At 49.0% G+C, this 23,948-nt stretch overlaps 1 protein-coding gene across 6 annotated transcripts in view; it reads right to left on the bottom strand.

The window, feature by feature from the left end:
* CROCC (ciliary rootlet coiled-coil, rootletin) overlaps positions 1-23,948 on the bottom strand; it is a 644,212-nt gene that overhangs the window by 11,497 nt on the left and 608,767 nt on the right. For 4 of the 6 annotated variants that reach the window (XM_069611116.1, XM_069611118.1, XM_069611120.1 and 1 more), the window contains 2 exons: positions 22,839-22,880; positions 20,335-20,514 (listed from right to left, as the gene is read on the bottom strand). In XM_069611116.1, coding sequence (XP_069467217.1) covers positions 20,335-20,514; positions 22,839-22,880 — 222 coding nt within the window. The remainder of the gene's footprint in view (positions 1-20,334; positions 20,515-22,838; positions 22,881-23,948) is intronic. The other 2 variants (XM_069611117.1, XM_069611121.1) reach the window with 1 other exon arrangement.

Raw genomic sequence — 23,948 nt, 5'->3', positions numbered from 1 at the left:
CCATTCCGAGGAGGGACTTGATGGACCTCACCCTGGCCGCGTCCGCAACCAGCATCCGCTGCACCTTGCCCAGGATGGCCCTCGTCCTTTCCTCCGACGGAGAGGCCAGAAGCGCCACTGTGTCGAGCTTCGCTCCCAGAAACAGTGCGTCCTGAGCGGGCACCAGGTGGGACTTGGCGTAGTTTATGGAGAATCCCAGGTCCGTGAGTAGCTGGACGGTCCTCGCCGTGTGCTCCGCGGCGAGCTCCTTTGTCTTTGCTCGGATGAGCCAGTCGTCCAGGTAGGGGTAGACGTGGATCCCCTCCAGGCGCAGCCGCGCCACCACCGGTGCGAGGCACTTGGTGAACACCCTGGGTGCCGACCTCAATCCGAAGGGAAGGGCTCTGAACTGGTAGTGACGCCCTTGGACCACGAATCTGAGAAACTTTCTGTGCCCCTTTAGGATGGGCATATGGAAGTAGGCATCCTCCAAATCCAACGACGACAGGAAATCGCCCTCCTCCAGTTGACCCAAGACGTGCTGGAGGGTGACCATCCGGAACTTCTGTGCCTTGATGAATTTGTTCAGTCGTCGTAGGTCCAGGATGGGACGCCATCCTCCCGTCTTCTTCTTCACGAGGAAGTAAACTCCGGAGCCCCGAAGCCTCTTTGGGACGAGCTTGATGGCGCCTTTCTTGAGCATCGCCTTTACCTCCAAGAGAAGTTGAGGGACGTGATGTTCCTTCCTGGCCACGGGGGGGACGCGCGGGCACTTCTTAAGAAACTCGAGCGCGTGACCCTGGGCCAGGGCGTCGTCGGTGGAGATGGACTCCCACACACTGATTAAGCTCGCCAGCCGGCCTCCCACCGGGGTGCTTCGGTGGGGGCCAGACCCCAAGGCCGGTTCAGTCCTGCTTCGATGAGGCTTTGCCGCCTTGTCCTCCTTGGTGACGACGGCAGGGTCCGCCCGACTTGCCTCGTCCCCTGTAGGCTTCCTGTGACGACGAACGGGCCGCTTGACGATAGGTGGAAAATCCGCCGCCGGAACCTTTGGAGGCACCATGCTTGCCTCCGCCGCTCCGAAAGAGCGGCCGTCGTTGTTGGAGAACACCAAGAGCCCGGGCCGTCTCCGTGTCCGTCTTGATGGTTGTAGGGAATCATCCACTGTTTTCCCAAACAGGTTGCTCCCGTCGAACGGCATGTCCAAGACTCTGGTCTGCACGTCCTGACGGAAGTCAGTTGCCTTGAGCCATCCACGCCGTCTAAGGCACACACCGTTGCCCAACTGGCGAAATCCAGTGTCAGCGATGTCCGTCGCTATCGTGATGGCGTGGTCCGATGCCACTTCTCCTTCCTGCAAGATCTCTAGGGCCTACGCCCTCTTGTCGTCTGGTAAGAAGTCCAGCAGGGGGGCGATCTTGTACCACAACTCCCTGTCATAGCGGGCTACGATAGCCAATGCGTTGGCAGCCTTAATCGTCGTCGCTGCCGATGAGATGAGACTGCGTCCCATCGTGTCCAATTTCTTTCCCTCGCCGTCCGGCGGGGAGGTTGCCGTAGAGGCCGAGGCCCCCCCTGCTTTCTTCCTGGCCGCCGCGGAGACGACCGAGTCCGGGGTCGGCTGTGCCCGAAGGCACAAGGGGGCCGCGTCAAGGGACCCGGTACTTCTTCTCGTACCGATCCCTTCTCGCAGGCGTTGTGGATGGGTTCTTGAGGAGCGCGAGTCCCTCATCCCAGATATCGTCCAGTAGAGGTACAGCGAGGACCGTCTTCCTCTTGGTCTCGCGCCGTTGATAAAGGAAACCTTCCTTCTTCTCTTCCGGGCAGAGCTGGAAAAGCTTGGATGCCCTGGCAATCATGGCATGAAACAATCCAATCTCGTCGGGCGGGGAGGCCCGGGGAGGAGGTGACGACGGGAGATCCTCGTCGTAAACCTCGTCGTCTGTGCCCGTCGCGGCCGTGTCAGTCCCCGTATCATCCCCAATGGTCGTGGACGGGGAGGAGGGCTGAGCAGGGCGCGATGGTTGAAAAGGAGGTGGAGGATGAATCCTTCTTCTCTTAGGCGGAGGGCTCCCAGAAGGGCCTGGCTCCGGGTCCCCCGTCGGGAGAGGTTCCTCCGTTGGTGGTAACGGCAATCTCGTCCTTATCTCCGAGCATAAGGACTGTATAGCCAACAAAATGGCCGCCGAGTTGTCTTGCGGCACTGGTTGAGGGGAGTCCGACGGGTGGTCAGGGGCCCCGTCGGCACCCTCGACGTTCTCGTCGTCTCCTACATCGGGGTCCCTCCCGACGGGCTGGTCTTCTTCCACGCCAACGCCATGGCTTAAGACTTCGATCAGCTCCTCCTCAGAGGTTGAGGCCGAATCCACGATGACCTCCTGCCCCCCCTTTTTCTTCCCCGTCGGAGGTTTCACAGGGGTCCTGTCGATGGGCATGAAAGAGGACTCCCTCCGCGGTGGCAGGGAGACTTTGGGCACCGAGGTCGCCACCACTGGTGTAGCCTTCCCAGGCTGAGCCAGGGCCGCCGCGACTGACTCGATAGAGGCCTTGGCCGGGTGGATCAAGGCTTTCACCACCTTAGGTGCGCTCACCGCCTTCTCCTTGGGGGAGGGTCACCGCCTCGCTCCCCCTCCGATGGGGCCTTCGAGCTCGACCGGGGTCTCTCCAGGAGCTTCGCCGGGTGCTCGGCCTTCCTCTTACCCCGAGCCAGAGCGTTGGCTCGTGGTTGATGGCGCCGGGGAGGATGTGCCCTGCCTGGTGCCCGTAGGGTCCGACCGTTCGGCCCTCCCGGTGCCAGCGGACTCGCGGTACTTGGCATTCTGTTGGACCCCCGTCGCCGGGGGGCCCTCAAAGGTCTTAGAAGACCGCTCGGACTTCTTCTTCTCCTTCTCGCCTGACGGGCTCTTCCCTTCCAGCCAGTTGGCGAGACGCAGATGGCCGTCCTTCATGGCCCGCTCCGACATATTGCCGCAAAACGCACAGTCCTTCTCCACGTGCGTCTTGTCCTCATGCAGGCAGTAGAGGCAAAGGGAGTGTTCGTCCTCCTTAAAGACATTCTGAAGCTGGCATCCAGGGCAGACCTTGAACAGCTTTCCGGGCGTCGAGCTTCCCTTCTCCTGGGCCATGATCGAGATGGGCCTGAGACACTTCTGGAGTCCTCCAAAAGCGTGGCTCGATGAAATCTTCACCCTTGAGGGGCGTAGAAGAATCCGACACGGGTCCCTGTTGATCGGATAAATAAACGGTGGAGCTTGAGGCTCTTTTGACCGAAAAAGAGAACATTTTCCTAAGAAAAAGCGCGAAAAAAGCACTAAAGCTCGAGAGCAATAGCACGAAGATCCCAACACTTGAACATGCGGTAAAAATCTGAAGATGGCTGCCAGAGGCGGGGCTTAGGGAGATGGCAGTCATTGGCTGTGGTCAGTATGACGCAGAGATCAGTGATTGGTTACTACTACGAAAGACAGATCAGAAACGAAACTGATTTTTCTTTACCGAGGATTCCCAGCCTGACGACGGGGAATATTCATGAGCATCTGAATCCATGCCAGACCCCATGCTGGAGAAACAGGTTTTCCAACAGCCACTAGTAAGCGAACAAAAGGGGATATTTTACTACGCGTCAGGTCTACGGTTGCCCCATGTATTGTGAGGAATCCATGGTATTGTATCAAAAGTATGGAAACAACACAGTGATGCAAGTTTTAAAAGTCTTTATTGATTGATTTTAAAGGGGTTGGAGAGTTCCTATTCGGCACTATCACTAACTGGGAGCAAGCTCGACCATTAAATAAAAGAAAACAGTCCTAGTAAAAATAAACAAATATCTAATAATTGCCTGCACTAAGCTTATACAATAACTAGTGAGGCGAAATATGAATGCTCAACGAAAGAAAACATTGATCAAAATAAGTCAGAATGGCTGTTAATTTCTCAGCAATGACCTTCCCCTATGGATAAGCCACAGGTCCAGAGAATAACTGCAAGGAGGATGGCTGGCACAGGGCTGCTACTTCGGTGTCCTAAGTAGCCAGCGTCAATTCGTACAATTAATTTCCCAGGGCAACTCTCAAAGTGTCACAAAAGGCTTCTCTTGCCTTTTTCAGTATTAACTGAATACAGTTGTGTTCTCGGTATTCCAAGTGTTGTCCCCTCTGGTTTCCTTGACCCAAGCTCGGACTTTCCTTGCATAGCATTCACAAATGTCACATAATCCCAACCGGTTCACCTCGTTCGGACTTGAGCCTGTTAGTTTCAATAGACACAGTTCACGACAGGGTTCCCTCCGTCGCACTCGAGCCCGTCTCCTTCAGACACATTAAATCACTACCGACTTCCCTCTGTCGGACGTGGGCCTACCACCATGTGTAATTTACTTCAGGTTTGCCTCGAAGACTTTAGATACTGCACAAGCTGGCGCACAGCTCTGCATGACCACTTTGAATCGGGTTTAACAAAGTTCACATAGGTTTTTCCTCACAGGCCCCTTAAGATTCTGGCTACAGAAACACTATGTCCTTGTAATGCTTTCACTTCACAGCATACAGTTCGCAAGTTCACAGAAACCTCTTTCTCTGGGTTCTTTTTGGTTCTCCTTGGTCACTTCCTTTCCTGGATAACCTTCCAGCCTAGATGCTCTTCTATGGTGGGGTCCTCGCGACCCTTCGGGGTCAATCCCTGGTTTGGAGGCCTCCGTAATGCAGGTTTCGGTCTCTTGGCTCTGTGTCTTCCGCTTTGCTCTTCTGATGCCACACGCTCCCTAGTGTCCCTTGCCTTATTTCTCGGGACTCACTGAGCAGCATCGGACTGAGCAGCGGTTACCTTTGGATATGCAGAATTGGGGTCAGGTTCTTCGTCACCTGCCCCTCAGACTCCTTTTGGGTTGGCTCTGGACCCAATGGAGTGGGCCCTGCCCTGGGCTTGACCAACAGACTGCAGGCAGCGCGGTTCCGGCTTCCTCGCCATGCTATAGCCCTTAATGAGTACTGGGCCAGCCTTTCTGCGCACCACTCTTCTTAGGCCACCAGCTCCTGCTTCCTTCTGTTCCTGGGTCTCCTGGCTGGGCAGTAACCACAACTTGCTCCCGCTGAGTGCCTGGAATTTAGGTAGGGATCCTCTGCCGGTCTCGGCCTTGCAGCCTCCCTCCTGGCTTCCCAAGAGAAACTGCCCTCCCTTCTCCTGCAGGATCCTTTTAAGCACCTGTGGGATGTTAATGTGCTGCAGGTGTGTGTTAGTAACAAGACAGCCTGCTGTTAGAAGGGGAAGGGGAGTGTCTGTCTTCTGTGCCTTAATGTGTTCTTGTTTGCACTCTTCATCCCTCTCGGTTGCCTCTTCTTCTTGGCATTGTTAAAAAAGGGGGGGGGATGACATGGAATGGCACTGTGCATAACTTCTAAGACCCGGTTTAGTCTTGTCAATGGGATAAGAACATTGCATATCTTCAGATAGGCTCCGGACCTTTTTGACCTTTGGTTCTGCATGATAGATGTAGGGATTGTGGGAGTTTTAGTTCTCATCAGGATGAAGAGGGTAAAGGTATTGTTGTGGATGAATGGGTTTTGAGTGTTAACCTATAATGACCGAGGGGATGTTGGGTTGCAATGTACTGAAACGGGGGAAATAATGTGTCTCACCCACAATTGTTCCTTCCACAGTCACCCAGGGTCCCCTTCCCAGGTGATCCTCCCTTGCTTGCCCAACCTCACGGTTGGGATCCAAGGGTGATGGCCCTCCCCTGGCCACCTGAGTCAGGGATCCCCGGCAATAGCATGGGAGAAACGCCTTAGGTTTTTCACAGTATGTGCAGGCTAGAAAGATATATCTAAGATATTGTAAGTAATCCCTAATACCGATTATCAGATGTTATGTTGCTAAAGTGGTGCCAAAGGCCTTATATGGCTTAGAGATTCTTTTAATTGATCGGAAAGAGCTGGAAAAGGTAAAAGGCAGATTCTGCAAAAAGCAACTTGGTCTACGATTAGCTACCCAGTTTGGTGGCAATTCCGAGTGGAATTAGGTCTATTGTCTTGGAAAACGTTTGCAGAGACAACTAAATTGAGAATCTTTTACAAGATATTGGTTCCACCTGGGTGCGCTCCCTTTGAAGATCTGAATGAGTCTTTGAGTAAACAATGCGGACAAAGCATCGAGCTGCATTAGGGAGCATTGCGATCAGATTCTAGCTGAAGCTTCCTCACTGGCTTGGAGGGCCCATGACGCCGCTGCAGGATGTTAACAGCACTACTGCTGTATGTTTTTCCCACAGTATGAAGATCCCACTTATGGTCGTCATACAGCTCTTCTGGGTCCACTGTTCCATGTACTGCTTTCTCCTGGAAGGTGATCGCTCCTCAATTCAATCAAGTTCTACATTGCAAGTAACTAACGATTAGCTACCCAGTTTGGTGGCAATTCCGAGTGGAATTAGGTCTATTGTCTTGGAAAACGTTTGCAGAGACGACTAAATTGAGAATCTTTTACAAGATATTGGTTCCACCTGGGTGCGCTCCCTTTGAAGATCTGAATGAGTCTTTGAGTAAACAATGCGGACAAAGCATCGAGCTGCATTAGGGAGCATTGCGATCAGATTCTAGCTGAAGCTTCCTCACTGGCTTGGAGGGCCCATGACGCCGCTGCAGGATGTTAACAGCACTACTGCTGTATGTTTTTCCCACAGTATGAAGATCCCACTTATGGTCGTCATACAGATCTTCTGGGTCCACTGTTCCATGTACTGCTTTCTCCTGGAAGGTGATCGCTCCTCAATTCAATCAAGTTCTACATTGCAAGTAACTAACCTGGGCCTATTTTGGGATGAATTACGATTTCATCAACCCTCCATGCTAACCTTTACTGCCTGGCTAGGATCATCATTTCGTCATTTGTATAGCGCCTTTCACCATAATCCTAGCGTGCTGTAGGTTGAACGCCCTCAGGGACTGAAGTCCAAAGTATGGGAAATTCAAAGTGGTGCTAGTGTGCGTGTGTGCATTAAAGTCATTACAAGGTTATGGGGGGTAGCCAAGTTCCTGATAGCCATCCATGTCTAATTGGCATGTGGATTGGTGGAGAGAGGTAGTCTAGACAGGTAAACTGGAGGGGATGTGCGAAAAGATAGTCATAGACAATGGAACTCACTGCCTCAGTCCATCAGAAATGAACATTCTCATCTTGCCTTCCACAAGGCCATCAAAACCAGACTGTTTATCTATCTAAAAGCTGATTCCGAATGATGTCCGCAGCTCAAATGTAACCCTGCTGCCTAACAATGTATCGAAGCCACACTGTAATGAGTGAACCACTCAAGATTTTCTGACCAATGAAAGGTGACTGTAACCAAGCCACTGACCGAAACATTGCATTAACACAGGTATGCAGGCTAATGGAACCGAGTGCTCACCTCTCTGCTGCAACACATATTCATGTAACGGGGCCTCAATGCCAGTGGGCTGTGTGAGCGCTACTATAAATGCAAATAAATAAATAATGTGTGTAGCTACAGTTTGAATTTGTCGTGAAAGGTAGCTGCATTTTTATGGCAGAAGTGATGTGCAAAGTGTAATTTGAGTTGTGCGTGAAAGCAGATGCGTGCATGAAAGTGGTTGTGGCTTCGGCTAAGATTCCATAAACATGGAATTCGAGAGGTTTTGGAAATACATTGGCCACATTCTAATGTATTCCTAGGTAGGGTACATTCTGCAAATTCTAAAACATCTCAGTTGATTAACTTTATTGGCTACATTCAAGTTGAAATATACATGCTATCCTCATAAATTGTCTAGTGCAATATACATGCTATTCTCATAGTGCCATCCAAGTGCATTGCATATGCTATCTATCTATCTATATGGGATACATTACTCACCGTAATCGTATTTCTGATGCTTGTATCTGCTTAGATTCACATGCTGTGCATAGGCCGACATCTAGTGGAAGCTGCGGAGTATTACAGTTTGTTTTTCGAAACTCTTCAATGGGCGTCGACACAGGCGTGCCAGTAATACTATCCCTAGTGTGACGTCCACTGTACCCAAGATCCCTCACGCGTCTAGGATCCTCAGATTGTATTTTTTTTTCCTGACATGAGGAAGCATGAGGAGTAGCGTGAGTACAGATAATCCAAGCAGATAGACAGAAAGGTAAGACTACAAGCAATCATGCGCCTTCTCTCGGAGGGGAGGAAGGGTGGGTCGCATGTGAATCTAAGCAGATACAAGCATCAGAAATACGATTACGGTGAGTAATGTATCCCTTCTGAGGCTTGTGGAATCTGCTTAGATCACATGCTGTGCATAGATTAGCGAGCAGTACCAGAAGAAGGAGGTGGGATGTGAGAAGGGTCATGAGCAAACAGGTGTCTTAGAACCGCTTGTCCCACTTGTGTATCTGTCTTGGAATGAGTGTCAATGCAGTAATGCTGAGTAAAAGTGTGAATAGAGCTCCAAGTAGCTGCTTTGCAAATGGTGTCGAGGGGAATATTTGCAATGAAAGCCAGAGTGGCCCCAATGCCTCTAGTAGAGTGGGCCCTTGGCGTAAAAGGCAGAGTTTTTTCAGAAAGAGAGTAACACAGCTGTATACAGTTGATAATCCACTTCGAGATAGCGCCTTTAGAGACGCGATCTCCCTCTCTGCCTGTAGCTACGGAGACAAACAGTTGATCTGTTTTCCTTAGCGGTCTGGTTTTATTTGCATAGTAGAGGACCGCCCTACGCACATCTAGGGTGTGTAGTTTCACTTCAGCCGAGCTTTGCGGGTTCTGGAAGAAAGCCGGAAGCTCGATGGACTGGTTTACATGGAACTTTGATATAAATTTAGGTGAGAACCTAGGGTGTGTGCGTAAAACCAGTTTGTCTTTGTGGACAGTAAAGAAAGGATCCTGCACTGACAGAGCCTGAATTTCACTGACCCTTCTTATAGAGGTAATGGCTACTAAGAAGGCCGTTTTATAAGTCAGGTGTTTGAGACTACTTTTATGCATGGGTTCGAAAGGGGGGCCCATGAGCTTAGCAAGCACCACATTAAGGTCCCATCCTGGCGGTGGGTTTGAAATAGGAGGGTGAAGTCTCTTTACTCCTTCCATGAAGGCTTTAACTACTGGTACTTTCCACCACGACACTTTGTTATGGGATGTGGTGTAAGCCGAGAGGGCTGCCAGGTGTACTTTCAGAGAGTTAAAAACCAATCCTGCATCCAGCAGGTGGAGCATGTATGTCACGACGTTGGAAGGAGTGCAATCAACAGGGTTGATTTGTTTATTCTGGCACCAAATAACGAATCTCTTCCACTTGTCAAAGTAACAGTGCCTTGTGTTTGGTTTCCTGGATTCTTTTAGGATGTCCATACACCTCTGTGGTAATTTGAGATGTCCAAACTCTATGACCTCAGGAGCCATGCTGCCAGGTTCATTGAGTTGGGTTGCTGGTGCACTGTTTGACCTTGTTGCTGGGACAGTAGGTTGTACCAGGCTGGAAGTTTGATGGGCTCGCACACCGCCATCCTGCGTAGGTGTGGAAACCATGGTTGTCTCGCCCACATGGGAGCAACTAGGATGAGCGTCATCGATTCCTTGTTCATCTTGTACACCACCTTCCTGATGAGAGGAGTTGGTGGAAAAGCGTACGCAAACATCCCTGACCAGTTCATCCACAGGGCGTTCCCTTGGGAGTCTGGCTGGGGGAACCTGGATGCAAATCCTGGGCATTGTTTGTTTTCGCTTGTGGCGAATAAGTCTATAGTGGGGAAACCCCACTGAGAGAAGAGATCTTCTACGATCTCTCTGTGAAGGACCCATTCGTGTTCTTCTGGGAGGGAGTCTCTGCTTAGAGCATCCGCTAGGGAATTGAGCTCCCCTGGAACATGTTGCGATGACAGGAAGATGTTCCGTCTGAGTGCCCATATCCAGATTTTCTGGGCAAGCTTGGACAGATTTGGCGAACAAGTCCCTCCTTGCTTGTTCAGATAGAACATGGCTGTCGTGCTGTCCGTCCGGATCTGCACCGACAGGTTTAGTAGATGGGGCTCGAGCGCCCGAAGCGCTCGGAATACTGCCAGAAGCTCTAGGAGGTTGATGTGGTTCTTGGCTACTGAGTGAGACCAGAGACCCTGAGCTGTGTGGTGGAGATGGTGAGCTCCCCACCCAGTCAGGCATGCATCTGTAGTCACCACTGCCTGTATTTCTGGATCGTAAAAGGGTTTTCCCCTTGCGAGATTCTCTCTTGTCCACCAGTGTAGGCTCTGTACAAGTGTTGGCGAAACGACCACTAGATCGTCCCACTGACCACTTGCCTGAGACCACTGTTTCGCCAACCATTCCTGCATGGGACGCATGCGCAGTCGCGCGTGGGGGACCAGGTAAATGCATGACGCCATCATGCCCAGTAACCGCATTGCTTTGCGTACCGTTATTTGTTGACCGGACTGATAATGTGGAATTTGCAGTAGTATATTCCGAATTCTCTCTTCCGAAGGGAAGGTCAACCCTTCCTGAGTATCTAGAATTGCTCCTAGGAACTGTTTTGAGGTGCTTGGCACCAGGCTTGACTTCTTCTCGTTGATTGAGAAGCCTAATTCGTGGAGGAGGTCGATAGTCCTTTGAATGTTTGTCCTGCAAATTCCTGGGGTTTCCCCCGTTATGAGCCAGTCGTCCAGATAAGGGTACACTGGGATTGCCTCCCTGCGTAGGTGTGCCGCTGCCACCGCCAGTACCTTGGTAAATACCCTTGGTGCTGAAGCTATCCCGAAGGGCAGTACCATGAATTGGTAGTGGCGACTGTCCACCTTGAAACGCAAGTACTTTCTGTGCGCCGGGAGCATGGAAATATGAAAATAAGCATCTTTGATATCCAAGGTTGCCATGTAATCCCCCTTTTTTAGGAGGGGGATTACCTCTTGTAGCGTGGTCATATGGAATTTTTGGGGCTTGACATACTTGTTGGCAGGCCGTAGGTCCAATACTGGGCGCATTGTCAAATCTTTCTTTGGCACAAGGAAGTAAGTTGAATAGATACCCTTGTTTACCTGGTGTCCTGGGACGAGTTCTATCGCGTCCTTTTCTAGCAGAATGGCGATCTCCTCGAGAAGGATTTTCTGATGTTCTAAGGAGTGTACTTTTTGTCGTGGAGGATGGTTCCGGGGACGCTGCAGTAATTCTATACAATATCCTGTGGACACTGTTGACAGCACCCATCTGTCTGAGGTGATCCCTTCCCAAGCCTGGGTGAAGTTGGAAATGCGTCCCCCTACTGGGGTTGCGTGAGAAGGGACCCTGAACTGAGCGTCACTGCTTTGGTGGAGGCGTGCCACCTCCCTTGTTGGGGCTGCCTCTGCCTCTCCCACGACCTCTTTTGTTACCATTGCCGTAACTTTGGGTAGACTGCTGGCTGTTGTTCCACTGTGTACCCTGTCCCTGGGCATAGTTGCCTCTTTGTGAATTTTGGCCGCGTGGGCGACGAAAATTACTGTTCCCCCTTTGGTTAGGGGGTTTGTTGGTTAGTTGGCCAAGGGATTTAAGTGTTTCGTATTCGTCCTTGGCGTTTTTCAGTGCGTCTTCGACCGCTTTCCCAAACAATAGATCGGGCTCCACCGGCTTGTCTATTAATGAAGCCTGAGTTTCTGTTTTGAACCCCGACTGCCGTAACCACGCATGTCTCTTGATAACAGTACCTTCTGCTATCAATCTTCCTGCGTTGTCCGCGGCGTCGAAAGTTGCTTTCAATATGCAACCAGACACGGCTCTCCCTTCTGCCGAGATCCGAGCCAATTGGCCCTTTAACGGTTCAGGAGCAGAGACTATGAGTGCCGCGACCTCTTCCCATTGATGGCAGTTGTAGCTGGCCAACAGGGTGGTGGAGTTAGCAATCCTTGCTTGGTAGGCGGACGTTGAGGCTACCTTCCTGCCAAACCCGTAAAGTTTCTTGCTCTCCTTGTCGGGAGGAGCTTCTGACGAAGATAAGGGTGTTCCAGCCCTCTTCCGAGTGTTGGTAACAACTAGGGAGTCTGGTTTAAGATGTCCTCTTATATAGAGAGGGTCAGACTGGGCTGCCCGGAAAAGTTTTTCGACCCTGGGGTTGACTGCTCTGGTGAGGTTTGGGTTCACCAGGGACGGATCTATTCTTCGTTGGATGGATTTAAGGATAGGGATGGTCTGAGCGACCGGCCTCCTCTCTCCCACCAACTCTTCTGCGAAGTCCCTTTCCTCCTGTACACCGTGGGTGTCGATGTGAAAATGTTCTGCGGCACGAGCGAGAACCTCATTAAGGAGGGGCTGGTTATCGACTGGCGAGTCGGTAACTGGGGCTTCGTTCTCTACCGGGGAATCTACGCTGAAAATTTCCTGCTCATCTTCTCCCTCCTCCTGGTCCTCATCATCCGCATAGTATTCCATCCCGGTTTGTTCCTCCATAATTCCAAACTCCTGGTCCCCCTCAGGGAAAGGCTCTCCTTGGTACCTGGGGTGTGGAGTAGAGTATGGAGTAGAGTAAGGCTGTACCTCGAAGGGTTCAGGTCTTTCGAACCGGGCCCTTTTACTTAGGGGGATGGGATCAGTGGAACCTGAGGGTGTAGCCCCCTGAGGGTCATACGAGAGGAAATGCTCTGGATTCTTGTCGTAAAAATCAGCCAAGGAAGACATCCTTGACATGACCCTGTCTATGTCTTCGCTGGACCATTCTTTGGAACAGGGGATGACTTTAGTAGGCAATTTAGGGGACTTATCAAGGGTACCCTTGCTGGATGTTGATCTCTCAGTAGACTTAGGGGGGGAAGGATGGTCTTACAGGAGTGGAAGAATGTGCTTTCCGCTGTTTCCCCCCCTCCCCGTGCATGGAAAAATGTTTTCCCTGTCCCTTGGAGGCCCCGGAGACTTTCGACGCCTGGCGTCGAGGATCGGGAGAGGTATCTGTGTCTTTCGAGCGTGGGGCCTCGCTGGTGTTAACTGCGGGCTCCGTCTCTTGGAGCGCGGCCTGGGGGTGGAAGTCGTCTTCGTCCTCCGACGATCGAACTTCCATTAGTCTAGGGAGTGAGGCACTCTTGGCAAGAGTGGATGATTGCCTTGCGTCATGAGGCGATCTCGATCGAGAGCGCTCAGAGGACACCGAGTCGGACCGTTCTATCTGTGCCTCTTTCCGAGAAGTCGACGTCGTCGAGGTTCGGTTGGACTTAGTGTGCTTAGTGTGTGTAGGGTGTGTAGCGCTTGCGTCGCCGGGGGTCTTCCCCATAGCCGCCCTGCCGGACGACCTTCCGAGGTCGGGGACCTGCGCTCGGCTGTCTTTCGATGCCGTAATGCCCTCGCCGTCCGAAAGTACGGCGTCGCTGCCATCGCTGAAGGCGCCCTCCGCTGCCATGGCCGCCTGCCTGGTGTGGTGGGCCTAACGCTTTGTCGAACGGTCCTTAAGTGTCTTAGGTTTAAACCTACTACACGCTCTGCAGTTCGCTTCGGGGTGGTCCCTCGGCAAGCAGAGGTTGCATGTGGCGTGCCTGTCGACCCAAGGGTATTTGCGGTTGCACTTGGGGCAGAATTGGAAAGGGGTACCCTCCATACGCACCTTGAGGCAGCGGGCTGATAAGTGTAGGAATTATATAAGTGTATCTCTATATACCAAGAGTGAAGAGTATGTACCACCCCCCACTCTCCCTACTTGCAGGGCCGAGGCCACCGGCCTACTAGGCCCGGGCCGAGGCCAGCGGCCTTCCGAGGCCCAGATCCGTCGTGCAGCAGCCGACGGTCGATGTCTTCTCCAGCCGTCGTCGAGTGTCGAGGGTCGACGTTGGTGTGGGAAAGGATGTCAATAAAGATTAACAAATTTCAATTATTAGCAAAAGTATGGCTAAGGCCAGGGGACTCCGCAAGATGCTTCCGACCAGTATGGCGGAAAAAAACAATCTGAGGATCCTAGATGCGTGAGGGATCTTGGGTACAGTGGACGTCACACTAGGGATAGTATTACTGGCACGCCTGTGTCGACGCCCATTTTCGAGTTTCGAAAAACAAACTGTAATACTCCGCAGCTTCCACTAGATGTCGGCCTATGCACAGCATGTGATCTAAGCAGATTCCACAAGCCTCAGAAATATATATATATAAAAAAAACGCTTTGGTATGTTTCTGTACTCCCCTGATGCAATTTACCAGTATTAGGTTGCCTTCTGCTGTCCAATTGGCAAAGTTCACCCAATTCAACAACAGCTATCATTTCAACAAACAAAATGAGCATGGTTCTACGTGGTCACTTTCACCTTCTACTATCGTGAACATTCTTAAGTTACTTCTTTCCAGCCCACTTCTCTTCACACGGGACTGCGGTTCCAGTGTCAATGAACAGTTAATTACAGGGCCAATGTTTCAGTCTCTTAAGAGTGAAACAAGGCCTCCTCACGAGCTAAAACTGAAATTAGGTGCTGTAATTATGCAACTACGCAATCTTATGCCATCATGTCGACTCTGCAATTGAACAAGGTTGACAATTACGCATCTTCAAAGATATATCATAGAGGCCTGTGTGATTGATGGAACTTAGATACTGTTCTTATACTGCGCATAACGCTCATTCCATCTGATACGTTTAGCCTTTTCAATGACCATTATTAAGTCACAGGGACCTACGCCCCCTTCCTGGAAGCGATCAGTGGTAATTCCGACATTTAATAAGGGGGACAGAAGTGACCCTATGAATTAACAACCAATATTGACCTTTAAGATATGCTATGCCAGGAACAGCTAGTCTTCATAAATTCTTCTAAGTGCAATATACCTGCTATCCTCATAAGTGCTATAAATTGGTTACTCTCAGACTTCATCTGAATTAAACACAACTAAGTGGCTATCCAATGGGTACAGTTGAAAGAGCAAAAAGTTAGGAACAAGAGATAGTAATAAGGGTTTGGTTGGGTTTTCTAGAGCACAGTAATGGCTGTGCTCCTCGCCTTTACCTGGTTGTAGTAGTAGGGTGGTTTGTCAGGCGTACATGGGCAAACAGGGATGGGAGCTGCCCTTTGCCTCTGGCCCTTGGCCCGCTGCCTGGGCAAGGCTACCCTAACCCTCCGTAAAGAGGGCTTCCTCCTGGGTGAAGCAGCCAACCACCAGTTGGGAGGGCGGGAGTGGGGCGGCAAGAGGGTTGGGAGGGAAGGAGGCAGGGGAGCAGGGGCAAAATAAATAGATACAAGTGGGAGGCATAAATAAGACAGGAGAAATAAATAAAATCGGCTTGGGGCAGGATGGGCACTTACATGAAAGTAAGTGCGCCGAGCAGGACCCGGTCTCACAGGCCTCCACGCTCGAAAGATTCTAGTGCTTGCTGATACTCTGTGTGTGTTTGCTTCCTGGATGAAGTAGGCAGGAAGAGGACAGAGAAGGGGGTTGGGAGAGAAGGAGCCAGTGGAGTGGGGGCAAAATAAATAGATACAAGTGGGAGAAATAGATAAATAAATGCAGGTTGGGATGGGCACTCAAATGAAAGCAGGTGCACGGGCCTGCACGTTTGAAAGAGAATGCTGGACTATGAATCATTACAGACCAGCTCTTCAGTATTGGAAGCAGACAGGTAAAATAAGGAAGATGAGACTACTCAATGTTTGGGCTGGTTGATAGGGTAGTATCATTTTCCTGGTGATGATGTGTCAACCAATGTGCTGAATGCCCCCACCCACTTTACACTACCACCAATCAATCTATAAAAGCTTCCATTATCACTATCACCTATGGAGCCTTTCACATGGAATGTTTCCTCTTTACAGTAGAAACGGAGCGATTTGTGGTTAACAAAAAAAAGAAAATGGCCACCATGGACGAAGGGAGAATGGAGCTACAGGTAAATCCTGTCTCCCTTTCAATGGCAGCCACTGCCGTGGTGGGGAAGCGCCGGAGCAGCAAGTGGGGTGCATCAGGTGATTTGCCCGTTTCCCGGCAGGCTAGATGGTGGCCTCCCAGGAAGGTTGGCACTCGACTAATACTTGAGGTATAGCCCGCATTACCAGCTTCCTCATTGCCTAAGAGGGCTCCCGAGACACCCCTGCCGGTTGTTAATAACAGGTCTTCTTACTGTATGTTTTTCCCACAGTATGAAGCTCCCACTTATGGAAGTCATACAGACCTTCTGGGTCCACTGTGCCATGTTCTGCCTTCTCCAGGGAGGTGATTTCTCCTCAGTTCAATCACATTCTACATTGCAGGTAACTAAACTGAGCTTATTTTGGTATGAACTAGGATTTCATCAACCCTACATGCTAACCTGTACTGTCTGGCTTGGATGTTAGACTATGAATCATCACAGACAAGATCTTCAGTTTTGGAAGAAGACTGGCAAAATAAGGAAGAGAAGACCACTCAATGTTTGGGCTGGTTGATGTGGTACTATATTTTTCTTGGTGATCTTGTGTCAACAAATGTGCTGAATGCCCCTACCACCAATCACTACACAAGCTTCCAATTCCACGATCAACTATGGAGCCCTCCACATGGCATGGTCCCCTCTTTACATTTCAGGAAGGAGTTTGCAAGAGGAGATACAGACGTAATATCGTCCCACAGCTATGATGTCTAATTGCACTGATTTTAGACAATGCCCTACAGTCATCCCATTTAAAGGTGAGTGCTAGCAGAAAGATAGGCAGGGGGTCATTTTGGAGTGGGCTGATGTACAAAGTTAAAGCGTAAAAGCAAGGTGTAATGTCCTTTGCCTTCATTTTGTGTTCCAACCCATTTTCTTGCCGACACAAGGTGGAAGGGGGCGGGGGGAGAGGAACTGAGTGAAGTTAACATCTCTGCTATGATTTCCTCCTTTGTTTTGTGTGAGCACTTTGATTTACGCCTACATGTGATTTTCATTCAGGCGTAAATCAAATGGATTCCTATGGAATCCACCCTCCTTAGTTGTGTACCTTCTAAAGAGGAGGCAGATTCCATAGCAATCCATGTATAAATGCTGCCTGCAAAGAGTAATTTACAGGCAGTATTTATTCACAGTCAGGTTTGCATGGTGTTAATTTCTAGTTTGCACTACGATTTGTGAATGTTTAAAAGTGCATGCAGGGGAACAAACTGCCTCCAAGTGTACATGTTGTTGGCCCCTTGCATGCTATTTGCATTTCTTACTAAATTACCCTGACAAGGACTTCAGCCCAAGAAAGGTCTTGAACATGCTGACCATTGAACATGTAGATGATAGACAGAGACTGATAAACTCTGGAGTTTCTTTCGCTTTCCTTCATGTCCTGTAAAAGAGCGTTCAACACCACCCAAGTGAATGCTGTCTTTTGGGGTGAAGCCACGAATAATTGTTTTTTGCTTCAAAGAGAACCCCTTAATCTGCAAGACACTGAGAATCATCTAGATCCCCCTCAAAGAACGTAATCATCATCATCATAATAATAATATTGGGGAAATAAACTGTATATTTTCCCCTCATATACCACGGTTAAGAACTGGAGTCTTCAGATGCACGACTAAGGGGAGGAAGTTGCAATTAGTAGTTCCAATGTTCAACAAGAAAATAAATGTGCACTTACCAAACCACCTTTGGGAAGAAAGCGATACATCAACAAGTTGGAAAAGCATTGCCAATTTCTCCTGTGTGTGATCTTGTTTCTCATTCTGAAAAGCCAGAATCGCTTTTCCATGGTACATTGAAGCACTTGGGGTGCACAGCGTAGATGTCAGAGATCAATGCTACTGGTTCTTCAGCATCTCTGTGTTACGCTCACCTGGGTTCCACAGGTGTGCCGAACGAAACTGGACTGCAACGGTCTCCACCAATGTGACTCGTAGTGTAGTGATGAACGACTGCACTTGCCCACTTAGTTTCGTCTGTCTGGCACGTAGGAGGACTTTCCTAAAGTGGTAAAAATTGTAGTTAGCCGACCGCGGTAAAGAGGTTTAATTTCTGTTTTTTCCGTAACCACCTTGTGTTCCCCTTATTATGTCTCACCTTATTGTTAAGAAGGATGGGCTCTCCATCCTGCGTCGGAATGCAGGGGTGCGTAGAAACCAGTTAACTTCACTGATCCCGTAATCTTATGGCAGAGTTCCAGACAACAATGACTCGGAGGTAAGTCTTTATGCCAATCCAAAGTATGATGCAATGCTTTAGAGTTCAGGTTGTCTTATAGTTCACTCTTGCACTTTTTCTTATGTTTCTCCCTCTTGCAGAATGGCCCAAGTTGGATGTCTCTTCTCCGAAAGAAACGAGGTAGCGCCAAGTTAAGAGTCAGTTTTTGCACCAAGCACTAGTCTTAGCAAGCGACATTGTTCATTCATGTGATTAATCAATTGTCCTCTCTTTATTTTGCAGGTGCGGCGCTTCTCTAGAATGAGGGATGTATGATGGTGACTAGCGAGGTCTCGAGCGGGTATTGTTCCCAAGTAAGTATCTTGCGGTGCAAATTTACATGTCTTTTAACGGAGCGCAGCTCACCTGTTGTCTTTCTTTCCTTTGCAGATGCGGATGCTCCGAGCGGCGATCTCATCAGAGTGCCTCGCCGGATCGTGTGGATGAAAGGAGCATCGGTGAGTATTCCGCGGCGCTGCTGCTGACAGTACAGCGCGGTAACAGGTGTTCCTTTTCTTGCAGGTGCGGCTACTCCCAGATGAATGCGATGACAAATGCTAAGGCTCCTGTTCTAATCTGCTTTTTCTTTTCTCTTTTGCAGGTTCGGTTCGTGGAGAACAAGACGGGCGTAGCTGCGGACTGGAGCTACAGACACGGTGAGTGTTACGCTGCAGAAGTGCAGTATAACGCGAAGTGTGCTCTGCTCTCCGGGCGTGGTTTAAATAGCCACCACGAAGTAGTCCCCAGGTAAAATAGTCCCAGTACCACACCCAAGAAAATAGTCCCTGGAAGAAAGTAATCCCTTCAAAGGCCTCACGGTGGCCTGTACATGATTTCTCCACTTGATGACCTGAGCTGTCTGAAAAAGGCACTATGAGCCTGGCGCCAACGGCGCCAGGACTGAGTCCATGAAGCCCCTAGGCAATCCTTTGGGCCCCCATGGGTGCCTGTACTCTGGGTAGACTGGCCTGCTCCTGATGTCTGGGGGCAGGCATTGTGACACTCTCACAAGTAGCAAACCAACCACAGCATATTGCTGCCTTAGAATCTGAAACGTTAGGTCGTTAGGGGTGTTTGTGATAATAATCAAATACTGTGACCTCAGAGTACAGAGTCAAGTATCCAATTGTTACTTCAAATCAAATGAGATTTGAAGTTCTTCCCCCGGAGTACCACAGTATAATGGTTTGGAACAGTGGGTAGGGGGTTGATTGGATCAGGACTCGCCACATTAGTTAATGGTCATATTTTGAGACACGGCACTGAAGAAAAAAGGCAACACACTGGATTGCACCTCTGAATGTAAACAAGTGATCTTTAATAGTATATCTAACAGGTGCAATTTCACATATGGCCCGGGGTTATTTGGTTAGGAGTTCGACTCTGTCATTCATACAAGTAATAGCATCTAAATTGCGTTTCATCACAAATATGTGCAGAGATAAACCTCTGAGAAATTAAGCAAAAGTGGTATTAAATAAAACCAGACCACACCCTGAGGCAAAAGCATTAGATATGCTCCAAATGTAGAAAAGCACCAACTATTGAAAAATAGTGCGGTCAGCTGTTAAAAGCAATCTCAGATGATGACAATAAGGCATCTCAGAAATGTGATAAATGTAGCCTATTTGAAGAGTCTCCTGTGATGGCTAAGAAAATTAGTCCAAGATGCCCAAGGAGGCAAGTGGGCCATCAGTCCCCAAGACCAACACTACATCCATGTATTCAAGATAGCCACTGGCTCTGTAAATAACTCCTACTTAGATTCACCATATAAAAATGTGTTTTGTGTCAATATCCTGAATACATGAAGTAGAGTTGGCTTACGATGATGATCTGTTATATATCCTGTTGATAACAAAGATAAAGTGCACATTCCCAATGAAGCAGTGCCATTTAAAAAGTGAGAATTACCAAAAAAAAAGCCTTGTGTAAAGAGAGATTCTACAACACACGCTGCAACAAGTGATGCTGAAGGAATGAGCATTGGGGGCACAGTTCTCAATCCCATATTTTCCCAGCTGGTCGGGACAAAGGCATCATATTTGTCACAAACACTGATCTTGCAGCTCGGTCTCTAGTTTCCAAAGATGATGTGGAGAGTTCAAATGTGTTCAGCTGCTTCCTAGTACCAATCCCAGTTCTACTCTCTCCACCCTGCGGAAAGGGGATTGTGGTATTGGGAACTAATGCCTCCCATTCTAGAGGGTTGTAATGTACGTGCGTGGGCCACATCCACTGAGTGGTTCAGTACTATGTGTAATGCACATATTTAATTTCATCCAATTTTAGATGGCGTCTCATGTCAAATAATTACCTGTTCCTCCAGTCCTTTCACACGTTGGCGGTGAGCGCGCTCTCGTGCATCCAGAGTGCGCTCTGCTTGTAGCTGAGAACTGCGCAGCCTCTCAATCTCCTGCTGTAGCTCCTGGCGGTGGCGTGTGACAGACTCCATCAGACTCTGAGAGTGTGTATGCTCCATGTCAGCCATTTGTGCCTGCAAAGAGAGAAAGTTTTGGATCACACAGAAGCTACGGAACCCGCTCTGCACCCTCCAGCAGGACAAGGAACGTGGCATGGGGACAGGGCAATACAGGAGAGTGACGTTTTCTAGGAGGAGACTGGGGCTTTTCAGGTAGAGACAGAGGTATGGTAGAGGTAGGGCACAGGAAGATCTGCACTCTGCGCAAGAGAATGGTCTCTGGGTATGCAGCACAAAAGCAGCTTTTACCTCGTGTTCTTATCTCTGATATTATTAGAAGTAGATTCACATACTTGTCAGATTCCAATTGCTGCGAAGATCAATAGTACATTTTCAGAATCCTAATAGTGCAGGTTCTTAAGGTCTCCTTCAGATCTTTAATAGTATTGATCGCTAAATAGTTTCCTCCAGGACAGAAAGCATAAAGGTTCCGCTTAAGGCATTAATTCAGACCCTTAGTGGTCCTCATTATCTGCTCTTTCCCAGCTGTACCTTCATAGCATGTTATATGGGCATATGCCTCATATAAGCAAAAAGCATAAAAGCCCCAATGCACCCTTCTATAGCACTCTACAGAGATATGCATATCCCTTAACAGATTCTTGCTTAGCCCTTACCAGGCCCTCACAAAAAACTGGAACAGCCCCCAATTGTCCCTTACGCAGCTACCAACAGACACCACATAACCCTAACAAGCCCTCACATAGCTCCCAACAAAACATCACTTACAGTATCTCTCAGCCGCCCCTCAAGTACCTCAAGATCTCGGACCACCAGCGCACTAAGAATCAACCTCAGCATCCTGCTTCAATATCACAATCAGAATATGACCCATCAACACAATTAAACTGTTTCACACTGTACCCTGAATACAAACACATCTAATACTTTTCAGACATTGGATGTCTGCTCTGCAGAACTCCTGACCTAGATCATCCCGCAGGCAAGATTTACTGTGGTTGACTTGGTTGTTCCCGCTACGGCATGCTCGTCCTCGATACCTGCTATCTCACTGTCCCAAACTGCTCTCTACTGGCTGCCGGTTGCAAAAAGATTCCAATTCAATGTAGCCTGCATGGCCCATACACTCTACACAGCCCAGTCCATGAATTCCTCAACTCGAAACTCACTCTACACCGGCAACTGCGGTGAGTGGATGCCATGCCCTGGAATTCACAAAATCAGGAAGGAAACCAAGAAGGATAAGCTGTGGAACACACTAATAACTCATGTCATCATAAACCCATTTGTTTAATACACAGGAAGGAACAGAGGATTTGGCTCTTCCTGAACAGCCCCAGTTATCCTCAACCATCTAGACACCCAGCAGCCACTTATTCTCAGTCGTATTGCTTTTGTGCTCAAACCCAATAGTGAAATTTAGACAAAAAACATTAAAATGAAGTGGTTGCACGAGTTTTATTAGGGTTGTGCGAGAGGCTGTTGGGTGCTATACGAGTGTCAGTGGGGGCTATGATGCAGAGGTTGCTTATATGGATCAGATACTGCTTTGATTCATTTTGTGCTTTGAAGTGGACTTTGGGGGGAGGTGGGACAAATTATAACAGTCATAAACATGATGTTGCAGATCCCAAGGGGTAATGGGTGCAAGTCCCCATGGTCTTGCGCTAGTATCCCCAATGAAGAAGGTACCCAGTGCCTGTTCAGATCCCACAATCTCGCCTCAAGAAACGTAACTGTGAAGGCACTTGGGTCTCCCTTCAAACTCCTGATGATGCACTTTCTCGTTCTTTAACCATTAGACCCATAAAGATGCATCTAGAATCTTACTTCAGATCCATAATAGTGATCATTTAAAGGGGTTCCCCCCTAAATTCCCTAAGAGTGCAGATCCCCAGTGACCCTTGCAGTTTTCTCACAGTGCCAGAACTCTGGGGTCTGTTCAGACCACCAATGATTCAGGTCCCATGGTGTCCCTTAAGAAACCAAATTATGCAGGACTCCATGGATTCAAATCTCCCTCCCCTAAAAGTGGAGATTCTCATGAGCGCCCCTGAGAACTTCAAATGTCTCACTCAAACAGGTAAGGGTGCAGCTCCCATGTTTACCCCATAGTTCCAATAACTATACTATAATAGTACACAACCCCCAAGTCTTAACTTCAAACCTCTAATGAAGCAGTTCTCTACGGCTTCCCATCAGACCCCCGAAAATGCCAATCTTTAAGGTTTCCTTTTAGACAAGTAGTTATATGTCAATTTAAAAAACAGTACAAGGTTGTAGACGGTAGTCCTAGTCGAGGTTCTCAGCTCTTCCAGTACACAGAGAGCGTCCTGGCCCTTGGACTTCTACAAGCACCAGGAAACAACGCAACTCACCAGGCCATAGGTAATCATCCTCCTAACCCTGCCGATGTCCACCTCCACAGGAAGCGCAGCCAATCAGAGAGAAAGAACCCAATGAGAAAGCCAACCACACAGACAGCAACAAGTCACAGCTATAAGATAAGGAGAGAGGTATTCCTCAGCTCAGAAAGGAGCTACAAAAAGAAGGAACTTGGGAAGGCAGCAGTGACGATTATACTGGGTGCCTTGGGTTGAGATTAACCATGATACGGAAGGATGATGCAGGCAAACATTATAACATTGGAATGTTAACTGTAGGATGGGACAAGTGCCAATTACACAGATTGGGAATATGAGGGGGAGGACACAGGAACATTTAGATTAGATCCCAGACTAGGAACCAGTAGCCTCATTCAGCATATCGTAATCATGTCCATTTCGCCACTATTAGGGCGATAAGCATGCAGGTTTCCATGGGGATTTATCCAATTCTAGATAGTTCAGTATGGTTGCCATGATTTTTGCCTCAGTTAAAACATACTCAGGATAGCTTACAGGGTAAGGTCAACATTGCAGGATGTTTTGGCTTGACTGTGGGAAGACAGCAATATGTAAGTGGGTGTAGCATCTCTTGGGGCAAAGAGGCAGTAGTAACAATAACTAAAGTGGATTAACTAGTATGACAGCCTGCACGCCAAATCTAAGCCATTCGTGTGGAAGAAGTGCTATGCTTCGAAGGAATAAGGCAGGGAATCTTATAGGCCCAACATTGGTCCAGCTGACCTGGCAATGAAGGAGAACCTGACCTGGGGCAGGAGAGGGAGAAGGGTTGTTTCAGTGAATGCAAAAGTCCACCTCCAGTGTACGAACTGCGTGGTGAAGAGGAGACAGGGCACAAGGCTGGAGGATGGAATAAAGCCATTGTGAGAAACTGCATTTACAATAGCTCCTAAACCACATGCCACCTAGCACAGAGGAACACTTCACAATGCATTAGTGTAGGAGGTAGGTCTCCTGTACTGACTCCAAAGCAGGAGCATTAATGTTTACACTGCAACCACACACGCTTGGTAAAATAGCTTGATGGTTTAATGCACCTGCTGCTTAAAATCTAATCCCAGTGAAGCTAACTCAGCAACTCCT

The sequence above is a fragment of the Ambystoma mexicanum genome, chromosome 8 (genome assembly GCF_040938575.1).
Source record: "Ambystoma mexicanum isolate Mex_15411 chromosome 8, UKY_AmexF1_1, whole genome shotgun sequence".
NCBI classification, from domain to species: domain Eukaryota; kingdom Metazoa; phylum Chordata; class Amphibia; order Caudata; family Ambystomatidae; genus Ambystoma; species Ambystoma mexicanum.
Note: the sequence above shows the minus strand (reverse complement) of the source record. Positions and strands in the feature narration are given on the sequence as shown.